General features: G+C 37.0%; 2 protein-coding genes across 5 annotated transcripts; both read left to right on the top strand.

Moving 5' to 3' along the window:
• Positions 1-2,107: 2,107 nt before the first annotated feature.
• On the top strand, positions 2,108-11,214 carry LOC145894164 (uncharacterized). The gene is made up of 22 exons (XM_082982641.1): positions 2,108-2,229; positions 2,360-2,529; positions 2,616-3,445; positions 3,525-3,596; positions 3,944-3,994; positions 4,069-4,149; positions 4,264-4,359; positions 4,457-4,537; positions 5,276-5,368; positions 5,663-5,764; positions 6,150-6,200; positions 6,274-6,354; positions 6,469-6,564; positions 6,664-6,744; positions 7,017-7,085; positions 7,488-7,598; positions 8,228-8,310; positions 8,634-8,814; positions 9,257-9,397; positions 9,644-9,802; positions 10,135-10,288; positions 10,952-11,214. Exons 1-22 carry the CDS (start codon positions 2,182-2,184, stop codon positions 11,064-11,066), a joined length of 2,946 nt encoding a protein of 981 aa, XP_082838767.1. The 5' UTR covers positions 2,108-2,181; the 3' UTR covers positions 11,067-11,214.
• Positions 11,215-14,194: 2,980 nt separating this feature from the next.
• Positions 14,195-22,107, top strand: LOC145894167 (uncharacterized). Of its 4 annotated transcripts, XM_082982646.1 has the most exons (19): positions 14,195-14,287; positions 14,350-14,482; positions 14,543-14,662; positions 14,802-14,971; positions 15,064-15,893; positions 15,966-16,037; positions 16,449-16,499; positions 16,573-16,653; positions 16,769-16,864; positions 16,948-17,028; positions 17,251-17,322; positions 17,603-17,704; positions 18,182-18,292; positions 18,913-18,995; positions 19,351-19,531; positions 20,039-20,176; positions 20,694-20,855; positions 21,214-21,367; positions 21,621-22,107. In XM_082982646.1, exons 3-19 carry the CDS (start codon positions 14,615-14,617, stop codon positions 21,733-21,735), a joined length of 2,547 nt encoding a protein of 848 aa, XP_082838772.1. In that variant the 5' UTR covers positions 14,195-14,287; positions 14,350-14,482; positions 14,543-14,614; the 3' UTR covers positions 21,736-22,107. The 4 variants fall into 4 exon arrangements, with proteins under 4 accessions (XP_082838772.1, XP_082838775.1, XP_082838774.1 ...); XM_082982649.1 differs by having other exon boundaries at positions 14,218-14,482; positions 19,351-19,462; XM_082982648.1 differs by having other exon boundaries at positions 14,218-14,482; positions 19,351-19,498.

Here is a 22,107-nt window from a genome sequence, read left to right as displayed (position 1 = left end):
ATGTGTCCCAGCTTCGTTCGTTCCTTGGCCTAGTTAATTATTATCATCGATTTTTGCCCAATCTGTCATCTTTGTTGCATCCGTTATGTGAACTTTTAGAGAAAGGTCGTAGATGGAACTGGTCCTTGGAATGCATTCAGTCATTTGATAAAGCTCGTAAACTGATGGCTTCTGATAAGGTTCTTACGCATTATGACGTAAATTTGCCAATTAAGTTAGCATGTGATGCATCGCCATACGGCATTGGTGCAGTTATGTCACATGTAATGCCGGAAGGCATTGAGCGACCAATTGCGTACATCTCGAGATCTCTGTCTAAGTCCGAGAAAAACTATTCGCAAATTGATAAAGAAGCTTTAGCAATTGTGTGGGCTGTGCAAAAGTTTCACATTTACTTGTTTGGTCGACATTTTACGCTAGTGACTGACCACGAGCCTCTCACTTCTATATTTCATCCAAAAAGAAGCATTCCTGTTATGTCGGCACAACGTTTGCAACGTTATGCCATTATATTATCCGGCCACAATTATTCCATCGAATACCGCAGTACAACTCAACATGGCAACGCTGATTGTTTGTCTAGATTACCGCAAGGTTCCACTGAAACCTCGTGCGATGCTGCAAGCAATTTTTATTTTAAGCAGAGTGACTTTTTGCCTGTAACGGCCGAGGATATTGCCAAACACACACGTTCAGATAAAATTTTGTCACGGATGTTTGCTTGCGTGACATCGGGCAATTGGGTGCCGGAAAGTGCCAATATGCCATATTATTATCGAAGAAATGAGTTATCCACATTTTACGGATGTTTGGTTTGGGGACCCAGAGTGGTTATTCCAGAAAATCTAAGGTCCTCTATTTTGCAGGAATTACACAACGGACACCTGGGTGTGGTGAAAATGAAACAAATCGCACGAAATTACGTCTGGTGGCCCAACCTTGATAAACATATTGAAGAATTGTCCAAGAACTGTTCGGGGTGCTTACAAAATAGGAACGTACCACCTGTAGTAAAATACCACCCCTGGCAAACTTGTGTTAAATCATGGCAACGCATACATATAGACTTTGCAGGTCCTGTGGAAAACCACATGCTCTTGGTGATCGTGGATGCCTATTCTAAGTGGCCGGAGGTAATCCCAATGCATTCCACCACGGCGGCTGCAACTATAGACGAACTTCGCAACGTTTTCTCGAGGAACGGTATTCCGGAAAAGATTGTTTCTGACAATGGTCCTCAATTCATTTCACAGGAGTTCCAGACGTTCCTGAAGATGAACGGTATTCGTCATATGAAGACTGCTCCATACTCACCAGCCACAAACGGCCAAGCGGAGAGATTTGTACAAACCGTAAAGAGAGGTTTACAGTCGATGTCAAACGAAACCGGGAGCATCAAAAGCAAACTGTCAAGATTTTTGCTGTCCTACCGCAATGCTCCTCATGCATTGTTAGGAGAGTCCCCTGCCAAGCTGTTCATCAAGCGCAATCTGAGAACCCGCCTGGATCTTGTTCAACCCGCGGGAGAGGGAAGGGTCGAGAAATGTGTAGAAAAGCACATCGACAAACACCACGGGCAACGGCCACGAACATTTGCAGTTGGTCAAAAAGTGGCAACCCTAGATTATCGCGCTCGTAGTAAGCGTTGGGCAGTTGGCGTCATTGAAAAAGTTCTCGGGCCACTGACCTATCTTGTACGTGTAAATTGTAAATTTATTTGGAAGCGTCACATTAATCAGTTAATTGACATGTCGGGAAATAACGTTCGTGATATTGTACAATGTAATTCGCCGTGTTTCGACGATTTTGTTTTTGATAACCGTTCCAACCTTTCGAACGACACTCATGCTCGTTATCCTACGAGAACTCGACATCCGCCAACCAGATATGGATGTGAGAATTAGGATTTGTTTGTTGGGAGGATTGTTATATATTGTGTTTGTGTTGCAATTACCACGTGTGTTCGTTGAAGCGTAACGACCGCTTTATAAGCACTCTGTATGCCGGAGAGGTCATTACAATAAATTACTCGAGGAAAGCGTGTATGTGGCTGTACCTGAAGGCAAATACTTTACACACCTAATATCTCAACAATCTTTCAATTTACAGGATTTCAATGTAGTGTTTACTTGAACTATACTGAAATGAATGTGGTGAATTCGTTATTTCTGCATCAAGACAATGTCTGAAATTAAAATTGTCAAGTCCACAACGGATGAAGTGAAAGTTGTAAGTGTTTATTCATATTAAGCAGCATGTATAAATGTGTTTTAAACTTACATATCATTCACTTAAAATATATGATGGTAAAGCAAACAATGAAAATACTGAAACATTCACAGTTATTTCATGTGTGCAGTTGCGGATATACAGCGCAAACCAAATTCTCTGCAATGTTCATTTGTTTGAGATTGGACGTGGATCTTTTGGTACAGTTTTACATACATGGCATACAATTATTGGGAAACATGCAGCCAAATGTTTTACTGTAACTGGTGGTGAAAGACAGCAGTCAGCACTTGAGAAAAAGTATGTGAATTCAAGTTACTTTTATTACCTTTTTGACATTACAAGAACCAATATATACCATACCTGATGTCATGTGTCATATTTAGAATTCTCAAAGAGTACAACAAGTTGCAAGAATGTCAACACAAAAATGTTGTCATTGTCTTTGGCATCACCAAGTGGTCAGGGGCGATGGGAATCCTGATGGAGTTTTGCGAAGGAGGAAACTTGAAAGTTTTACTGCTCGATGATTGTATTGTTTTAGGGCCTGGCTTAATTCTGCGAATGAACTTGGACATAGCGTCTGGAGTTGCATTCATTCACAATTGCGGGCTAAACAAGCGAGTGATTCATGGAGATTTAAAGCCAGAAAATGTTCTTCTCACAGCTTGGTTAGTTTGCAAGATTACAGATTTTGGAAGTGCCCAGCTTGCCAGTTATACAGGGTTCACAACCATTGATGGAAGAAGAGAAAGGCAGGCATTAACCCTGTTCTATGCAGCTCCAGAGAAGCTTCGCCATGGTGCTAGACCGAAGAAAGAACAGGACACATACAGTTGTGGCATGATTCAACACATGACTCTCACTCGTGAAGACCCCTACTTGTCAGATCATGAGTTTGAAAGAAAGTTAGAACTTGGCCTTCACCCAAACTGTGAAGCAATCCAGGAGCTGAAAGAGGAAAGCAATGAGAGTAACAGAGAAATAGTTGAGTGCATTGAAGGAGCAATGGTGAGATGTTGGGATCATGATCCATCCAATCGACCAGATATGATCTCTATTCGAGATGAGTTCCAGGAACTAATGGCTAAGCAAGATCATGCAGTCATTGCACAACAGGTTGCAGATGCTGTTGGAAGGATGAATATTCAACATCCACCACAGAATCAAACAGTTCCATTGAATCAATTCTCAACCGAACAGAGAAAATTTGTTGGTAAATGCTGTTCTTACGGTTAATTTTTTCTTTCTAACACTTTTTTTAGTTCCTTTTTTATTATAAATGTTTGTTGTAGTCATGGCGAGTGAGACTCCTCCTCAAAACATCAGTTCTAATCCCGACCAGCATCCCCCTTCCAATGTCCAAGGTATAAACAAATACCCACATATGTCTTGGTTAACTGCTGTCAGTTTAAATAAAGGACTTACATGTGACAAAAATTAAGACAACAGCTTGAAGAATTAAGTGCAGAGGCAAATAAAATATCTCTTACATATTTTCACGATTTCCACTTGGTCAAAGCTTCTAGGTGATTTTTGTTTTATTCACAAAAAAACTTGTTTAAAGTATTTGCACTTTTAGATACTTCATAAATTATAAATTAATACATACATTACTACATAGTGATGTCATATTGGGTGTATTTTATATAACACCACTACAAATTTTGTTACTGCTGCACTTTACTTACAAACTAGGTTGTTGTCATTACAGGTGGAGTCAGGTTGTTTTCAAGCGATTTCACAAACCCCAAACTTGCAGTGGGTAAGAAGTTAAACTGATATTATTTTGAAACTATATTTTGATTTTTATGTTACCTATTTTTGTGTGGTTTATAGATGTCACACCACAAACCGATTCACCACTTGGTGGTGACATTGAGATGGGACAGCAAGCACAGGAATCACAAGAAAATCAAGGCAAACTATTTTTTTATTGTATACTTTTAGTTTGATTATTACTTTGTCCAATACTTAATAACATGCACTAATGTCAAACCAGTACTTTATGTTGATCATTTGTGATCAGAACAGATGTAAGCGAAGGATCCAATGAAATAGTTCCCCAAACCCCACCTAGTGATGGCAATTTCCGAACTGTAACATCCGCGGCCAACCTATCACATCAAGGTTCAATGACTTTGCATCTATAAATGTTTTGTTAAACTGGGTTGATCAAGTGAACTTGTTTGAACTTTTATTGTAATGTTTATATGGTAACGTTAAGATGATAGGTCGCAAACACATTCACCACCTGATGGCAATGATGAGACACCCAGACAAGCCCAAGCGGCACAACTAAATCAAGGCAAGCGCTTCATGTAATATGTATGTTTTGCTGTATACATTACAAACTACCAAGTCTTGAATTTGACAGGATTGAAAAATGCACGATTCACTGTTTTCTCTAATTCAAGCAAATTAATTCAAGCAAGCAGAATAATGCGCAAACAACATACAACTTACTAAACTGTGACAATAATATGCAACCTCCTAGCATGATGTAAAACCAACTTGAACAAAAACTAACACACAACGACATCATAGTTTAAATTCGCCTGCTAATACCGTTGTTAGTTTCTGTGTTACAAAAATACACTCATACTGCCGACACATGTACACACTGTTTCGACCTGTAAGGTCCCATCAGTCATCTGGTGACTGTGGCACCTAGGGCTAGCTGGTAGACTAGCAGGAACACAGATTTCCACTTTGTAGCACTTTTCGGTCAGTCGTCGATCCGTTGGGTACCAAACTAAGTACCAATCAACAGAAACAAACCCAGTGGAGTGCACAATGGTCAAACTCATACTGATGCTGACTTTTTACCAAATGTTTTGGGGATATTAACATGTAATTGAAATGTCAAACACACGTTGATATCTGTAGTTTTTGATAACATTTCTACTGTGTATTGATATTTAATACAAATTGAACATACATAGTAACCTTGCAAGCAAAACAATGATATAATCAACTTATTTTGTTGATTCTTTTATTATTTTTTTGATTGTGTTTTCAAAATTTTGCATTTATGTTAATTTAGATGCAAACAGAAGTTCTACAAGTGATGTTACACCACAAACTTCATCCAGTGAAAGAAACCTTCCAGAGCATCGTGACTTGCCACCAAGCGGAAGTTAGTTTTAAAATTCCTTGGTTGTATAAACAAATGTAACTGCAGTGCAGCATTATCAACACATCCTATAAACCAAAAAGTTCCAAAATGGTGCACTGTTTTATTGTTGCTAGGTTGTCACAAGCTTCCAGGAAAGGGCATTATGAATTGTATTTCCATTTTGTATGTACAACGTTTAGCTGTTGCCCCAATTAAAAAGACAAACCATTCAGTTTTCAATTATTATTTATCATAGATTTGCTTATGGATTCATTTTGTTTTATTGCAGTAAATTTTAAATCTGTTTGTTTCCAGTAAATTTCAGAAGTGTTCGAGATGCCTCTCACCATACCCCACCTAGTGACAGAAACCTGGTTGGAGATCAATCCATAGCTCACTCATCCAACCGACAACCAGGTGAGATCAGAAAATATATCAACTTTGGCATGCAAATTTGTTACTTGTTAAGCCCTGCTTTTAAGGAAAGTGTTTATTTTAGACTTGGATGCTTAGTTTTCTCATCAAAACAGTAAATAGAGAAACTTCCTCAAAAAATTTCAAACTTGCTTCTTGGTCTGTTGTGATGTGTATGGGATGTTACAGTGATATGTATTTGTGTTTGCCTTTTTTGCACTTTTAGATACTTCATAAATTATGAATTACTACATTTTTTTAATTTTGCCAAATTAATTACTTAACTCATTACTACATAGTGATGTCATATTGGGTGTTTTTATGTAATATTACCATGAATTTTGTGGTTGCTGCACTTTACTTACAAACTAGGTTGTTGTCATTACAGGTGGAGTCAGGTTATTTTCAAGAGATTTCACGAACCCTAAACTTGCATTGGGTAAGAAGTTAAACTGATATTATTTTGAAACTATACTTTGGTTTAATGTTACAAATTTTTGTATGGTTTTTAGATGTCAGACCGCAAACCGATTCACCACTTGGTGGTGACATTGAGATGGCAGAGCAAGTAGAGGAATCACAAGAAAATCAAGGCAAGATGTTTTTTTAACTGAACATTTTAGTCTAATTATTACTTTGTCCAATATTTAATAATATGCACTAATGTCAAACCAGTACTTTATGTTGATCATTTGTAATCTGAACAGATGTAAGCAGAGAATCTAATAAAGAAGTTCCCCAAACCCCACCTAGTGATGGAAATTTGCAAACTGTTACATCCGCAGCCAACTCATCACATCAAGGTTCAATGACTTTGTATCTATAAATGTTTTGTTGAACTGTGTTGATCAAGTGAACCTATTTCAACTTATTGTAATGTTTGTATGGTATATACCGTTTAGATGATAGGTCACAAACACATTCACCACTTGATGGCAATGCTGAGACACCCAGACAAGCTCAAATGGCACAACTAAATCAAGGCAAGTGTTTTACAGGATTGAAATATGCACAATTCATTGTATACTGTAATTCAAGCAAAATGCACAAAGCAGAGTAATGCACAAACAAAATTCGAGTAAACTGTCCGTGCCTGTAGTTTTTATAATATTTCTATTGTGTATTTATATCTAATTCAAATTGAACATACACCGTAACTTTGCAAGCTAAGTAAACATAAAATCAACGTATTTTATCGATTCTTTTATTAGTTTTCTAATTGTCTTTTCACTTTTTTGCATTTATGTTAATTTAGATGCAAACAGAAGTTCTACAAGTGATGCTACACGACAAACTGTGTGGAGGGAATTTGCTAAATTTTCAGGTTTTTTTTGAAAGGGGAGATTGAAAAATGTTTGGGAATTCTCCATTTTTCTCCAAATTAAGGTTAATTGTGACCGTTCATTGCGAAATACATACACCCATTTTAGCGCAAATCGTCATATAAATGGTGGCTAATGGAAATGCGTAATGCTATGGAACACTCGATGCGAGTTTTTGAGTAGTGCTTTCTGAAAGTTGTTGAATATATTTGTAACCAACCTGTGGAAGATTAGTGCACTGTTTAAATATTGCTAGGTGGTCACAAGCATTCTTAAACGCTTTTCCATGTTGCGTGATGTGTTAAAAACAAAATACATTTAGTTTTCAATTATCATTTGTTATAGATTTGCTTATGGAGTCATTTTGTTTTTTCGCAGTAAATTTTATTTCTGTTTTATTTCAGGAAACTTTAGATTTGTTTCAAAAGCATCTCGCCATACCCCACCTAGTGACAGAAATCTGTTGATAGATCAAGCCGCAGCTCACTCATCCAACCGACAACCAGCTCAACCAGGTGAGATCAGAAAATATATGAGTTGTTGTGATATGGTTTAATTGCTGCTTTGACATGCAGAGTTGTCGACTTGTTAACCCCTGCTTACTTAAGAAAAGTGCTTATTTTAGATTTGGATGCTTAGTTTTCTCATAAAAACAGAAAAAAAAAGAAAAAAATGTCAGAGTTTGAGACTTTCTTCTTGGTCTGTTGTGATGTGTAGGGGATGTTACAGTGATGTCACGATGTGTAATTTAAATGTCCAGCTTGTTATGAAATAGTGGTTGGTTATGAATTAGTTGAATTGTTTTAATCAGACTCAATAACTGTGGAGGAATCTGGCCCTCGGTTTAAAGTTGTCTATTTCCCTGTGACAGCAAATTACTGCAGTTAAAAAAAAATAGTAGTCACATATAAAAAATATAAGTTTGACATGGAGAAGCGTTTCATGCAATTGCTAGTTGACATAATCACACTACTGCGCATGTCCTTACTTGGTGATCAAAGCTAATATCTAGATTTGGAATTGTCACACTCTTCAGTTATTTATTGTGTTTCTCTCTTAATGTCTGAGGTGCCATGGAATAATTACTTTCTAACAATTTAGTTATTGACATTAAAACTTAATCATTCAAACTCATATTTGTCAGAATTTCTTGTTCTTGGTGGCGTGGGCTCAGAAAGAGATTGTGTGAAATGGAATCTTTCCACAAAACAACATCAACACTTGCCAGTAGGTTGTATTTCCGTAGTTGTTGAATGGTTATAACTCAATTATGGCAGGGTTAAGAAAAAAGCATCACAAAATATATAAACACCTGTTTTAACTGCAATTGGTTAATAGTTAAACTATTTCTATCCTTAAATGCACACAAAGTAACTTGGTATAAAAATTCCTCATAGCAAAACATTTATAAGCATAAGGGCATGACTCATTATATTAATTGTTACTCTGTACTCTCTTGAAATTATAAATCCAGACTTGCTTAACCATATAAAGGTGGTTGAATACTTACGGTGTAAAATACATGCAAGGTTTCACAATTTCATTTGTAGAAGCTTAACTCAGCAAGAACAGACTCAACTTCCGCCAAAGTTGGAAACACAGTTTATGTAATGGGTGGAAGAGGTCCAACAAAAAGTTGTGAGATGATGAATTTGGAGAATTGTAAACGCTGGAGGAAATTTGCTGGTTTGTTTGAAGGTCGAAGTTTTGCTGCATCGGCTGTTGTTGGAGGTCAGTTGCTAAGATTTACCTACGAATTTTTGCAATTTAACAACAAAATTTATGGTGTATGGAGGAACTGTAGTATTTATAATGGGTATGTCTGGGCGTTCAAATTGTGTTTTTGTTGAATTAACGGTGATTAGACTCTGGTAGCGCGGAGTTTAAATAAACGAATTAGTATCGCATAAAAGTCTTTGCTATTTCATTTGTTTGGCAAGTGCGTTAAACACCAGCCCATGTTCAGTAATATTAACAACACTACGATGCAAGTGTTACAGCAAAAACTCGCATTCGAGTGTTCCAAACTGTTACGCAATTGAGCAAGCCATCATTTTTTGTGACGATTCGATATAACACGAGCGTTCGTATTTTGTGAAAACCTAAGTTTCAGCGGATACGCCTATCAAGTTTATTGTTATGCAACCTTGTAATTAACTTACACTTGTTGTAGACGAGATTTACCTTACGGGTGGTTATGGATTGCATGGAACATTATCAACAACTTTCATTTATTCTGTACTCGAAAACAGCTCGAGGCAAGGTTTAGACATGTTACAACGAAGATGTGGACATGGAATGTGTTCAATTGGAAGTAAGAATAGATTTGAAACGACCCCAACACACACTGCCTAATAAATGAAACCATCTAATGCAAAAGTTGTAAATTTACACATTCAGTCAGTTTACAGACAAATTCTATGACACTAATATGGAAGTAACGCTGTCATGTTAAGAAACACAGGGATTTACTTCATTGCTTGTTACGTAATAGTACGGCACAGTCGTTTTATGATGTCATAATGAATATTAACACAAGTTATTTCGAAAATTTCTTTAGATGTTTTGTATTCTGTGGGTGGATTTGAGGGCGAACAACACTTACAATCATGTGAATTCCACGATATTCGTGTTGGAACCTCCACAAGAATCGCTTCTCTCAATGAAGCAAGATGGGGTTTAGCATGTGAAGAAATTGAAGGGAAGATCTTTGCAATTGGTTAGTTATTAGAAGCGACATTTTAACCAAAACTGGTAGAAAACAGTTTTTATATCCTGCATTCTTGTCAGCAGCGAGGTAACTTTTATTTTCTGAAACATTTTTGTTTATTTGTTGATCATTGCTAAATATTTTTGAATTAATCCAAATTTCTGGTTTATTCAAAACCAAAAACCTGCTAAACATCTCCAGTGTTTTATTTGCAACAGTAAATATTATTACTTAATTCACATATGATGTAATTGAAGTTACATGAATGATCTGATGTTTCACTTAAATACAAAATAGAAGCTAAGAAAACCTTGGACAAAGTTTTAATTTAAATCTGACAGGAGGTTGGGGTCGTGGTCGTGACTTCCTGCAAACAGTTGAAGAATACGAACCTAGAGTCAACAAATGGAAATATGTTTCTCCTCTCCTAAATACTCGATACCGCCACTCTGCTTGTGTTATTGATGGGAGGATTTATGTTGTGGGTGGATTGAGGTGAGGTTTACTTTCAATTGTGGCAGCAGTAATTATTACGTCACTATAGCAATTGTTACTCATAATTGAAGATGTTTCGTGACATATATACAAGTATGGGAAAATACTACTACACCAGGTCACAAAGTTTTTCCCAAACTTGATCCACATATAAGCATGTGTAAAACAGAAATCTGTGCGAATTTTAATGATTAGGCGTGAACCGGGCCACAGCCTGTTATTTTTGTTTATAAATTTGAGGTGAAATACTACACGAAATCGTAGCGTTAACATTCGCGCAGATTTCTATGTCACATAGGCTTATATGTGGTCAAGTTTGGAAAAAACTTTGTGACCTGGTGTAAAAGTATCTTCCACAAGTATGTGACTTGCTTGCAAGCGACTAACTTAAATAAAAGTAAATTTTACATCCGAATGCTTGTAACTGAAATAGGCCGGTCATGTTTACTAGGCTTATATGTGGTCAAGTTTGGAAAAAACTTTGTGACCTGGTGTAAAAGTATCTTCCACAAGTATGTGACTTGCTTGCAAGCGACTAACTTAAATAAAAGTAAATTTTACATCCGAATGCTTGTAACTAAAATAGGCCGGTCATGTTTACTGTTGTCAGTAAGAATTTGTTTAAATGTTGAACAAAACACAGACCATTTTGGTTGTATTCAGGAATTTCAATGATCCATTCGCATCGGTTGAAGTTTACGATCCAACCTCAGATGTCTGGACACATGCTTTTGATCTTGACAAACCAGTTCATAATGCAACTGTTGTTGCTGTTTAAGATGCGGTGGAAAATAACGACGCGAATGTTTGATTTTAAACTCAATTTAATTTGCCATTCGGGTCGAGTTGTACAAAGTATGTACGCTGTGGATTTTGTTTTGTTGTCCCATCTGCACTTTTTGAAATAAACGTACAAAAATTCCGGACCGAAGACTGCAGACGGTGTTAGGCTTTCCTGCAGAACTCTCAGTCTTCTGGCATCCGGCTCGACGACAGACCTGTTTTCATTGTAACTTGTTAAATACCCGATAATGCTTTACTCTGACATTCACTCTGCCACCCAACTAGTCTCGGTCACTTAACTAAGCAACTGGCACGCGGTAGAAGTTACTTGCTCAGTCACTAACGCGCTTGGAACAACTTAAATTTACGCCACCTGATCATGCAACGTGCGATTCAATTAATAAATATATCTGCTCACGGACTACAAATTCAGTAGTCTACAGCAAGAACACGCAAGCAGACTTAGGGCCGTATTATGAAAGGTTTCTTAAGTCTCACTGAAGTTTGCACTTTTAAGTCAGACTTGCGTGACGGTTTCGAATATTTTTTCGTATTGTCGAGTTATTACGTCATCGATAACTCAACTGCGCCACATAGCGTTGACGTCTGTAGTTGTCTGCGCAACAAGTCAAGGTCGAAGGTTTTGTTAACAAACTGTTTTGTTTCGCTAAATTAGGCCTACTTAAAAATAAACACAACGACTGAACTTCTTTAAACAAAAAAAGGGAGGCTTGGGAAGATTAGGCCACAAAGTTTAATAGTGTAACATAGCCAGAGAAACCAGTACTTGTATTGCGTAATGTTTTGTGTGCAGCATTGCACAAGTATTGCATAATCCATTTCGTTTGCAGCTTTGCACAAGCATTTGCAAGCCCCTTACCATATGCATTGAATATTTCGCTTCCGACCCAAGTGTTAACATAACCTCAAAATGTAACCCAAATGATTTAGCCATCGAATATTCTCGAGTAAAGTGATTCATTCAACATCCTGTTTACCACATAAAATGTTCTCCTATGCTTAGGTCACATCACACCTATGTTCTTGTATTATATTAACCCAAGTGATTTACAACGGCACGTGACTAAACCAACCAATAAGCTTCCGATAGTCCAAGTATAAATAGTCATGTGCGCCTTTTAATTGGGCCTTTGCCTCGGCTCCTTTGCATTGGGCATGATTCTATTCTATCGTATTACTGTTATACTGCTATTCTGATATTATCTGCAAGTCTCTCTGAACCTGGTAGAATTAACGTTCGTATTGCAGAGTCATAATATACCGTTTCAATGAAGCTGGTAACAGTTTTCAATACAATAATTACTCGGGAAATTATCCGAGTTCTGGTTGCTTTACAGAACGAGGTAGAAGCAGGTTTTACAATCCAAGAGGCTCATCTCACGCTATCGAGGCACTGTTAAATATCTCTGAGACAATTTGAGTTATTTACAATAGCACCTTTATTTACAATCCCGATCATCCATACAACAGTTTTAAAATTGTATCCTAACGTGATTTTAAAAGGTTTCGGACCGCACCTTATTCCAATAGAATATTGTTATCACATACTGATCTGCGGCCTCAACATACAAACATAATACCAGCAGATACGAGGTGAACATAAGGTGCTTGTTACGTCACAATACGTCCATATTGAAACGACTGTGATGGCGGGAAATAATGATTTCTTTACACTATTGCCCGAAACTAACCAGCCCTAAATAACGAACTTGGGAACAAAGTAATTCAACACAACAATGGACAAGAACGAAAGACAGGTTTATACACAATTATCAAGCGGTCTCGAGTAGGCACAGCTTGCGCACATCACGCGTGTAAACAGTTAATGCAGTGCGTACGTCACACGTCTAACAGCTCCTTCACTGTCAGGTAACTCCTCATCAAGGCCCTTCGGACAAGCCCCCTGGAGTTCATCTGATCTACAAACAAAACCATGTGGCCAACTCCAAAGTTCGCGGCTTTTCAGCCTCATTTGTGGCGCAGTTGCAACGTTGTAAGCGTGGCCATCTCTTCCAAAACATATCGGCCAACCACTGGACTGCCATGATCTCCGGAATCCGTCGGCTGTCGCAAATTCGTCTGGGGGGAGCGAACAGTCCATCTTACCAAGTAACAACATGTTGGGAGTGAGAGCGCGTAGGTCCCGAACATCGTCTCGAACAGCGGCGATCGGTTGGTTATTCAGGATTCGTTTAACTTCTGCAAGAAATGTAGACAAAGACTCGACGAACAACGGATTGTTGCCCGCAATCGCTTGAAGGACGCGGTGTATGGAACGAATGACACGCTTCCATATTCCAACCTGGTGACTTGCAAGCGGGGGTAAAAGTGCTAGTTGGTTCTTTGCTAGCTCAGATGATTTTGTAAGTGAGTTTGATTCCAATTGGAAATGCCTTTGCTGAGCTCACGTTATGCCCCGACAAAGTTAGTGTCATTGTCTCTGAACACGCCAGGAGGCGAATCTCTTGGACTGGAAAAGCGTTGATGTACTAAGTGTCAAGCGAATGAGCGACCTCTATATGTACAACCCTCGTGCACATACAAGTGAAAACACAACAATAACGTTTTACTTGGCTAATACCCACCTTTACCAGAAAAAACCATGTAATTAACCCCCGCGTTGGTGAATGGGGGGTTTTCAGGGGTAATCCGTTCTTTTGGTAAGGCACCCATGATTTGCGACCCTGGCTTGGCTTTTAGCAGCTTGTACATTGACCCACGACGCGCTCTACAAGCCCACATATATTGCAACCTTTTTACATCCCTTGCAGCAGTCCAAAGAACGATGGACTATTGATAAAAACACTGCTTTCAAATTGCTTACCTACACATATTTTAGAGATACACAAAATCATTTTCCCCTGTTAGTTGTTTGAGGACTGAATATTATGTGCAAGCTCTTGGGGGAAGCCCCTTGCGTAGCTTACAAACAATTTTATATTAAAATTAGGAGTATTTTCACTTCTCTCGTTTTTGCGCTTGCTTCAATAAACTTAAAAAATGTTCTAGGCCAGGTTTACTCTTACAAGTAATTAATTTTGTGAAATGAATCTCGTCAAAGACCGCTGTCACATTGCTAACGATGGTTTTTTGAGTAACAGCAAAAAATTAAGAGATAATTTTAAACAAAGTAAACCTTTTTGAACAGGAATGCACTTTAAATTATCGTTTGTCTGGCAGCAAAAGTAGCACAAAGTAAACCTTTTTAGTCTTCTGGTAAAGTAAACATTGTTATATTTATCATGTTGTTTGCTCAGTTGATTTGCAACGACCGAAAATTGAGCAAATACCTGTACCTGGCACTGCTGGCAGCGTGCTCCGATTTAGTTCTTTTTATTACAACCTATGTAATCTCCACAGTTGCATTTGCGGCCCTTTTAGTTTCAAAAGGTAAGTTGTGTTTGTAGCGGTGATTTTCACTGGGGATTTTACTTTTATTACAATTTACAGGATTTCAAGGTAGTGTTGACTTAAATTATACTGAAATGAATGTCGTGAATACGTTATTTCTGCATCAAGACAATGTCTAAAATTAGAATTGTCAAATCCACAACAGATGGAGTGGAAGTTGTAAGTGAAATTCATAACATAATATTAGTTGATTTGTGCTCCAGAACTTACATACTATTCACCTATTAAAACTTTGAAAAATGAAAGAAAAACTAACAATGAAAATACTGAAACATTCACAGTTATTTCGTGTGTGCAGTTGCGGATATACAGCGCAAACCAAATTCTCTGCAATGTTCATTTGTTTGAGATTGGACGTGGATCTTTTGGTACAGTTTTACATACATGGCATGAAATTATTGGGCATCATGCAGCCAAATGTTTTACTGTAACCGGTGGTGAAAGACAGCAATCAGCACTTGAGAAAAAGTATGTGAATTCAAGCTACTTTTATTACCTTTTTGACATTACAAGAACCAATATTGCAATATATACTATGCCTGATGTCATGTTGTATTTAGAATTCTCAAAGAGTACAACAAGTTGCAAGAATGTCAACACAAAAATGTTGTCATTGTCTTTGGCATCACCAAGTGGTCAGGGTCGATGGGAATCTTGATGGAGTTTTGCGAAGGAGGAAACTTAAAAGTTTTACTGCTCGATGATTCTATTGTTTTGGGGCCTGGCTTAATTCTGCGAATGAACTTGGACATAGCGTCTGGAGTTGCATTCATTCACACTTGCGGGCTAAACAAGCGAGTGATTCATGGAGATTTAAAGCCAGAAAATATTCTTCTCACAGCTTGGTTAGTTTGCAAGATTACAGATTTTGGAAGTGCCCAGCTTGCCAGTTATACAGGATCCACAACCATTGATGGAAGAAGAGAAAGGCAGGCATTTACCCTGTTCTATGCAGCTCCAGAAAAGCTCCGCCATGGTGCTAGACCGAAGAAAGAACAGGACACATACAGTTGTGGCATGATTCAACACATGACACTCACTCGTGAAGACCCCTACTTGTCAGATCATGAGTTTGAAAGAAAGTTAGAACTTGGCCTTCACCCAAACTGTGAAGCAATCCAGGAGCTGAAAGAGGAAAGCAATGAGAGCAACAGAGAAATAGTTGAGTGCATTGAAGGAGCAATGGTGAGATGTTGGGATCATGATCCATCCAATCGACCAGATATGATCTCTATTCGAGATGAGTTCCAGGAACTAATGGCTAAGCAAGATCATGCAGTCATTGCACAACAGGTTGCAGATGCTGTTGGAGGGATGAATATTCAACATCCACCACAGAATCCAACAGTTCCATTGAATCAATTCTCAACCGAACACAGAAAATTTGTTGGTAAATGCTGTTCTCATGGTTATTTTTTTCACTTTTTTGTGTAGTTTCTTTTTTTATAAATGTTTGTTGTAGTCATGGCGAGTGAGACTCCTCCTCAAAACATCAGTTCTAATCCCGACCAGCATCCCCCTTCCAATGTCCAAGGTATAAACAAATACCCACATATGTCTTGGTTAACTGCTGTGAGTTTAAATAAGAAACTTGCCTTACATGTGACTGAAATTAAGACAACAGCGTATAGAATTTAGAGCAGAGGCAAATAAAATATCTCTAACACAATTTCACAAATTCCACGTTGGTCAAAGCTTTTATGTGTTTTTTGTTTTATTCACAAGAAAACTTTTGTCCAAGTATTTATCTTTTTGGCACTTTTAGATACTTCATAAATTATAAATTAATACATTTTTTTAATTGTACCAAATTAATTACTTAACTCAATATTATGTAGTGCTGTCAATGACAGCCTGTCATATTGGGTGTTTTTTTTTATATAACACCACTACAAATTTTGTGGCTGCTGCACTTTACTTGCAAACTAGGTTGTTGTCATTACAGGTGGAGTCAGGTTGTTTTCAAGTGATTTCACAAACCCCAAACTTGCAGTGGGTAAGAAGTTAAATCGGTATTATTTTGAAACTATATCTTGGTTTTATGTTACATATTTTTGCGTGGTTTATAGATGTCAGACCGCAAACCAATTCTCCACTTGGTGGTGACATTGAGATGGGACAGCAAGCACAGGAATCACAAGAAAATCAAGGCAAGCTGTTTTTTTTAACTGAGAATTTTGATCTAAATATTACTTTTTCCAATATTTAACAATATGCTTCAATGTCAAACCAGTACTTTATGTTGATCATTTGTAATTGAAACAGATGTAAGCGGAGGATCCAATGAAGTAGTTCCCCAAACCCCACCTAGTGATGGCAATTTGCAAACTGTTACATCCACAGCCAACTTATCACATCAAGGTTCAACGACTTCACATCCATAAATGTTTTGTTAAACTGTGTTAAAGTGAACTATTGTAATGTATATATGGTATAACGTTTAGATGTTAGGTTGCAAACACATATACCACTTGATGCCAGTGCTGAGACACCCAGACAAGCCCCAGCGGCACAACTAAATCAAGGCAAGCGTTTCATGTAATATGTTTGTTTTGCTGTATACATTACAAACTACCAAGGCTTGGATTTTACAGGATTAAAACATGCACGATTCACTATTTTCTGTTCAAGCAAATTATACTAAGCAGAATAATGTACAAACATATTGGGTGTTTTTTTTATATAACACCGCTACAAATTTTGTGACTGCTGCACTTTACTTACAAACTAGGTTGTTGTCATTACAGGTGGAGTCAGGTTGTTTTCAAGTGATTTCACAAACCCTAAACTTGCAGCACAGGAATCACAAGAAAATCAAGGCAAGCTGTTTTTTTAACTGAACATTTTAGTCTAATTATTACTTTGTCCAATACTTAACAATATGCACTAATGTCAAACCAGTACTTTATGTTGATCATTTGTAATCGGAACAAATGTAAGCAGAGGATCTAATGAAATAGTTCCCCATTTATAACTAATACAAATTGAACATACATCGTAACTTTGCAAGCAAAATAAACATAAATCCAACTTATTTTATTGATTCCTTTATTAGTTGTTTGGTTGCCTTTTCACAGTTTTGCATTTATGTTAATGTAGACGCAAACAGAAGTTCTACAAGAGATGCTACACCACAAACTTCATCCAGTCATTCTAGTAAAAGAAACGTTCCAGAGCATCGTGGCTTGCCATCAAGCGGAAGTTTGTTTTAAAATTCCTTCGGTTTGCGTTGCGGCCACACATGTATCCAGATTTTTTTAAAAGGGAGGGGGTTAAAAATTTTTTGGGAATTTCTGTTTTTTTATCTAAATTAAGGTTAATTGTGGCCAAGCATTCTGAAACACGTGTTGATGCAAATCGTCATATAAATGGTGGCCAACAGAATTGTGTAACGCTATGGAACACTCGATGTGAGTTTTTGAGGTAGTACTTTCGCAACTACATTATTACCACTTAAAAAAGGTTGTTGAATATATTTGTAACCAACTTGCTGCATACTAGTGTGCTGTTTTAATATTGCTAGGGGTCACAAGCATTCATGAAACGCTTTATGAATTATGTTTCCATGTTGCATGATGTGTTAAAAAAAAAAAAACTATGTAGTATTCAATTATTATAGATTTGCTTGTAGATTCATTTTGTGTTTTTGCAGTAAATTTTATTTCTGTTTAATTTCAGGAAATTTTAGATCTGTTCGAGATGCCTCTCACCATACCCCACCTAGTGATAGAAACCTGATGAGAGATCAAGCCGTAGCTCACTCATCCAACCGACAACCAGCTCAACCAGGTAAGATGTAACCAGGTAAGAAAAGATATCAACAGTTGTCATATGGTGTAATTGCTGCTTGGGCATGCAGAGTTGTCAACATGTTAAACCCTGCTTACTTTTAGGAAAAGTTCTTATTTTAGACTTATATGCTTTGATTTCTCATTAAAACAGTAAAAAGAGAAACTTCTTCGAAACATGTCAGAGTTTGAAACTTGCTTCTTGGTCTGTTGTGATGTGTATGGGATGTTACAGTGATATGTAATTTAAATGTTTAGCTTGTTGTGAAAAAACTGTCATAGATTAGTTAAATTGTTTTGATCAGACTCAATAACTGTAGAGAAATCTGGCCCTCGGTTCGACATTGTCTATTTGCCTGCGACAGCAAATTACAGCAGTTGAATAACAACAAAAGTTTGACCTGGAGAAGTGTTTCATGCAATCACTAGTTGACATAATCACCCTACTGTGCATGTCCTTACTTGGCGATCAAAGGTCTTGTATCTTGATTTGAACTTGTCACACGCTTCATTAATTTATTGTGCTTCGCTCTAAATGTCTGAGGTTGCATGAAACAATTACTTTCCAACAATTTAGTTATTGATATTTGAACTTAAATCATTCAAACTCAAATTTGTCAGAATTTCTTGTTCTTGGTGGCAAGGGTTCAGAAAGAGATTGTGTGAAATGGAATCTTTCCACAAAACAACATCAACACTTGCCAGTAGGTTTTTTTCTGTAGTTGTTGAATAGTTATAATTACTTGCATGTTAACAGTTAACAAGCAAAACTATGCTCATAATCTTAACTCAATTATGGTCAAGTAGAGAAAAAAAACATGTTACAAAATATCACCTGGGTTTTACTGCAATTGGTCAATAGTTAAACAATTTCTATCCTTAAATGATAAATTGAAACTCATAGCAAAACATTTATAAGCATAAGGGCATGATTTATCACATTAATTGTAACTCTGTGCTCTCTTGAAATTATAAATATCCCGACTTGCTTAACCATATAAAGGTGGTTGAATACTTACGGTGTAAAATACATGCAATGTTTCACGATTTTATTTGTAGAAGCTTAACTCGGCAAGAACAGCCTCAACTTCCGCCAAAGTCGGAAACACAGTTTATGTAATGGGTGGAAGAGGTCCAACAAAAAGTTGTGAGATGATGAATTTGGAGGAAGGTGAACGCTGGACGAAATTTGCTGATTTGTTTGAAGGTCGAATTTATGCTGCATCGGCTGTCGTTGGAAGTCAGTTGCTAAGATATACCAACGCATTTTTGCAATTTGTCAATAAAATTTATGATGTGTGGAGGAACTGCAGTATTTGCAAAGCATTGTAAACCATTACTATCTATAGGCACCAGGTTTCGAGTTTTGGGAAGTGTCACATATAGAAAATATATGACGGCGTTTTTGTGTTTTGTCGAAATGAAGCAGTTGTTAAAAGTGCCGCATTCTTTTTCGTTACATTGTTGTTAATTGTCACATTTAAACTTTTGCCTATGTCTGGGCCTGTCTAGACGTTCAAAATTATGTTTTTGTTGAATTATCGGTGATTAGACTCTGGTAGCGCGTAATTTAAGTTGACAAACTATTATCGCATAAAAATCTTTGCTATTTCTTTTGTTTGGCGCCCATACTGTTAAGCAATTAGGCAAGCCGCCATTTTTTATGACGAGTTTTAGCTGATGCGCCTATGTGGTGGCATTTAGTTTTTTGTTATGCAACCTTGTAATTAACTTACACTTCCTGTAGACGAGATTTACCTTTCGGGGGGTTATGGAATCCATGCATTATCAACAACTTTCATTTATTCTGTGCTCGAAGAGAGATCAAGGAAAGGTTTTGACATGTCACAACGAAGATATGCACATGGAATGTGTTCAATTGGAAGTAAGAATATATTTAAAACGACCATCTAATGCAAAAGTTGTAAATTTACACATTCAGTCAGTTTACAGACAAATTCTATGGCAATCATATGTAAGTAACGCTGTTCTAAAAGTCTACAAAAAATACCGAAAACTTGTTTGTTTTCCTACAAAGTTTCCTAAAGTACCTGTGATACCACGTGAAGCATAAAAATAATTTTTCTTGTGACCTCTGCGTTTACGTCACCGGTTATTACGTGACGTAACACACCCAGCATTTGCTAGTTCCACACAAGTTAACTTTAGTAAAGAATCTTCTTTGTGTAAAATAATTATTTGAAGATTTACCGAGTGTTTTACTGCGTGAATATCAACCGTCGTCTTGTTTAGTTTAATTTTAAACCTTGATATATAACTGATTGCTTATTTTCATTTCAAGAAACACAGAGGTTTACTTCATTGCTTGTTACGTAATAGTACGCCACAGTCGTTGTATGATGTCATGATGAATATTAACACAAGCGATTTTATTTCTTCAGATGTTTTGTTCTTTGTGGGCGGAAGGGATGATCGCGGAAAACTCTTACAATCATGTGAATTCCACGATATTCGTGTTGGAACCTCCACAAGAATCGCTTCTCTCAATGAAGCAAGAGGTGGTTCAGCATGTGTACAAATTGAAGGGAAGATCTATGCAATTGGTTAGTTATCAGAAGCTACATATTAACTAAAACTGGTAGTTTTAAAACAGTTTTTATATCCTGCATTCTTATCTGTGGTGAGGTAACTTTTATTTTCTGAAACATTTTTGTTTATTTGTTGCTTTCGTGGAACTTTATTTATCATTGCTAGATATTTTTGAATTAATCCAAACTTCTGGCTGATTTTAAACCAAAAACCTGCTAAAAATCTCCAGTGTTTTATTATTTGCAAAAGTAAATATTATTACTTAATTCACATATGATGTAATTTAAGTTACATGAATAATCTGATGTTTCACTTAAATACAAAATAGAAGCTAAGAAAACCCTGGACAAAGTTTTACTTTAAATCTGACAGGAGGTTGGAATCGTGGTCGTGATCTCCTGCAAACAGTTGAAAAATACGAACCTAGAGTCAACAAATGGAAATATGTTTCTCCTCTCCTAAATCCTCGTCACCTTCACTCTGCTTGTGTTATTGATGGGAGGATTTATGTTGTGGGTGGATTGAGGTGAGGTTTACCTTTCAATTGTGACAGCAGTAATTATTACTTCACTATAACAATTGTAACTCATAATTGAAGATGTTTCGTGACATATATGCAAGTATGGGACCTACTTACAAGCGACTAACTTAAATAAAAGTAAATTTTACATTCGAATGCTATCAACTAAAATATACCGGTCAGGTTTACTGTTGTCATTTAAGCAGTAAGAATTTGTTTAAATGTTGAACAAAACACAAACCATTTTGGTTGTATTCAGGAGTGTCAGTGATCCACTCGCATCGGTTGAAGTTTACGAACCAACGTCAGATGTCTGGACACATGCTTTTGATCTTGACAAACCAGTTCACAATGCAACTGTTGTTGCTGTTTAATATGCGGTGGATAATAACGACGTGAATGTTTGATTTTAAACTCAATTTAATTTGCCATGCGGGTCGAGTTGTGCAAAGTATGTACGCTGTGGATTTTGTTTTGTTGTCCTTTCTGCACTTGAAATAAGTTCATAAAGTTCCACAAACGTTTTTAATTTTAAAAACTGTTGAATACAAACAAGATAGCCCATGCAATGCTAGAGAACTTCATGCAAACGTTTCGACTGTTTTCTACAATCAATTTTAATGCAAACTCTTGAATTTGACACAGTGGTTCAGTGGCTCATCCACTTTCCAATCCATAATTCGCATGTGTTTACATGTGACGTTTGCTAATTTTTATTGTCTACGTGGCAAAATAAACAAACCTTT

The sequence above is a fragment of the Ascidia mentula genome, chromosome 3, assembly GCF_947561715.1.
Source record: "Ascidia mentula chromosome 3, kaAscMent1.1, whole genome shotgun sequence".
Taxonomy (NCBI): domain Eukaryota; kingdom Metazoa; phylum Chordata; class Ascidiacea; order Phlebobranchia; family Ascidiidae; genus Ascidia; species Ascidia mentula.
This window is presented reverse-complemented; position numbering and strand designations above follow the sequence as displayed.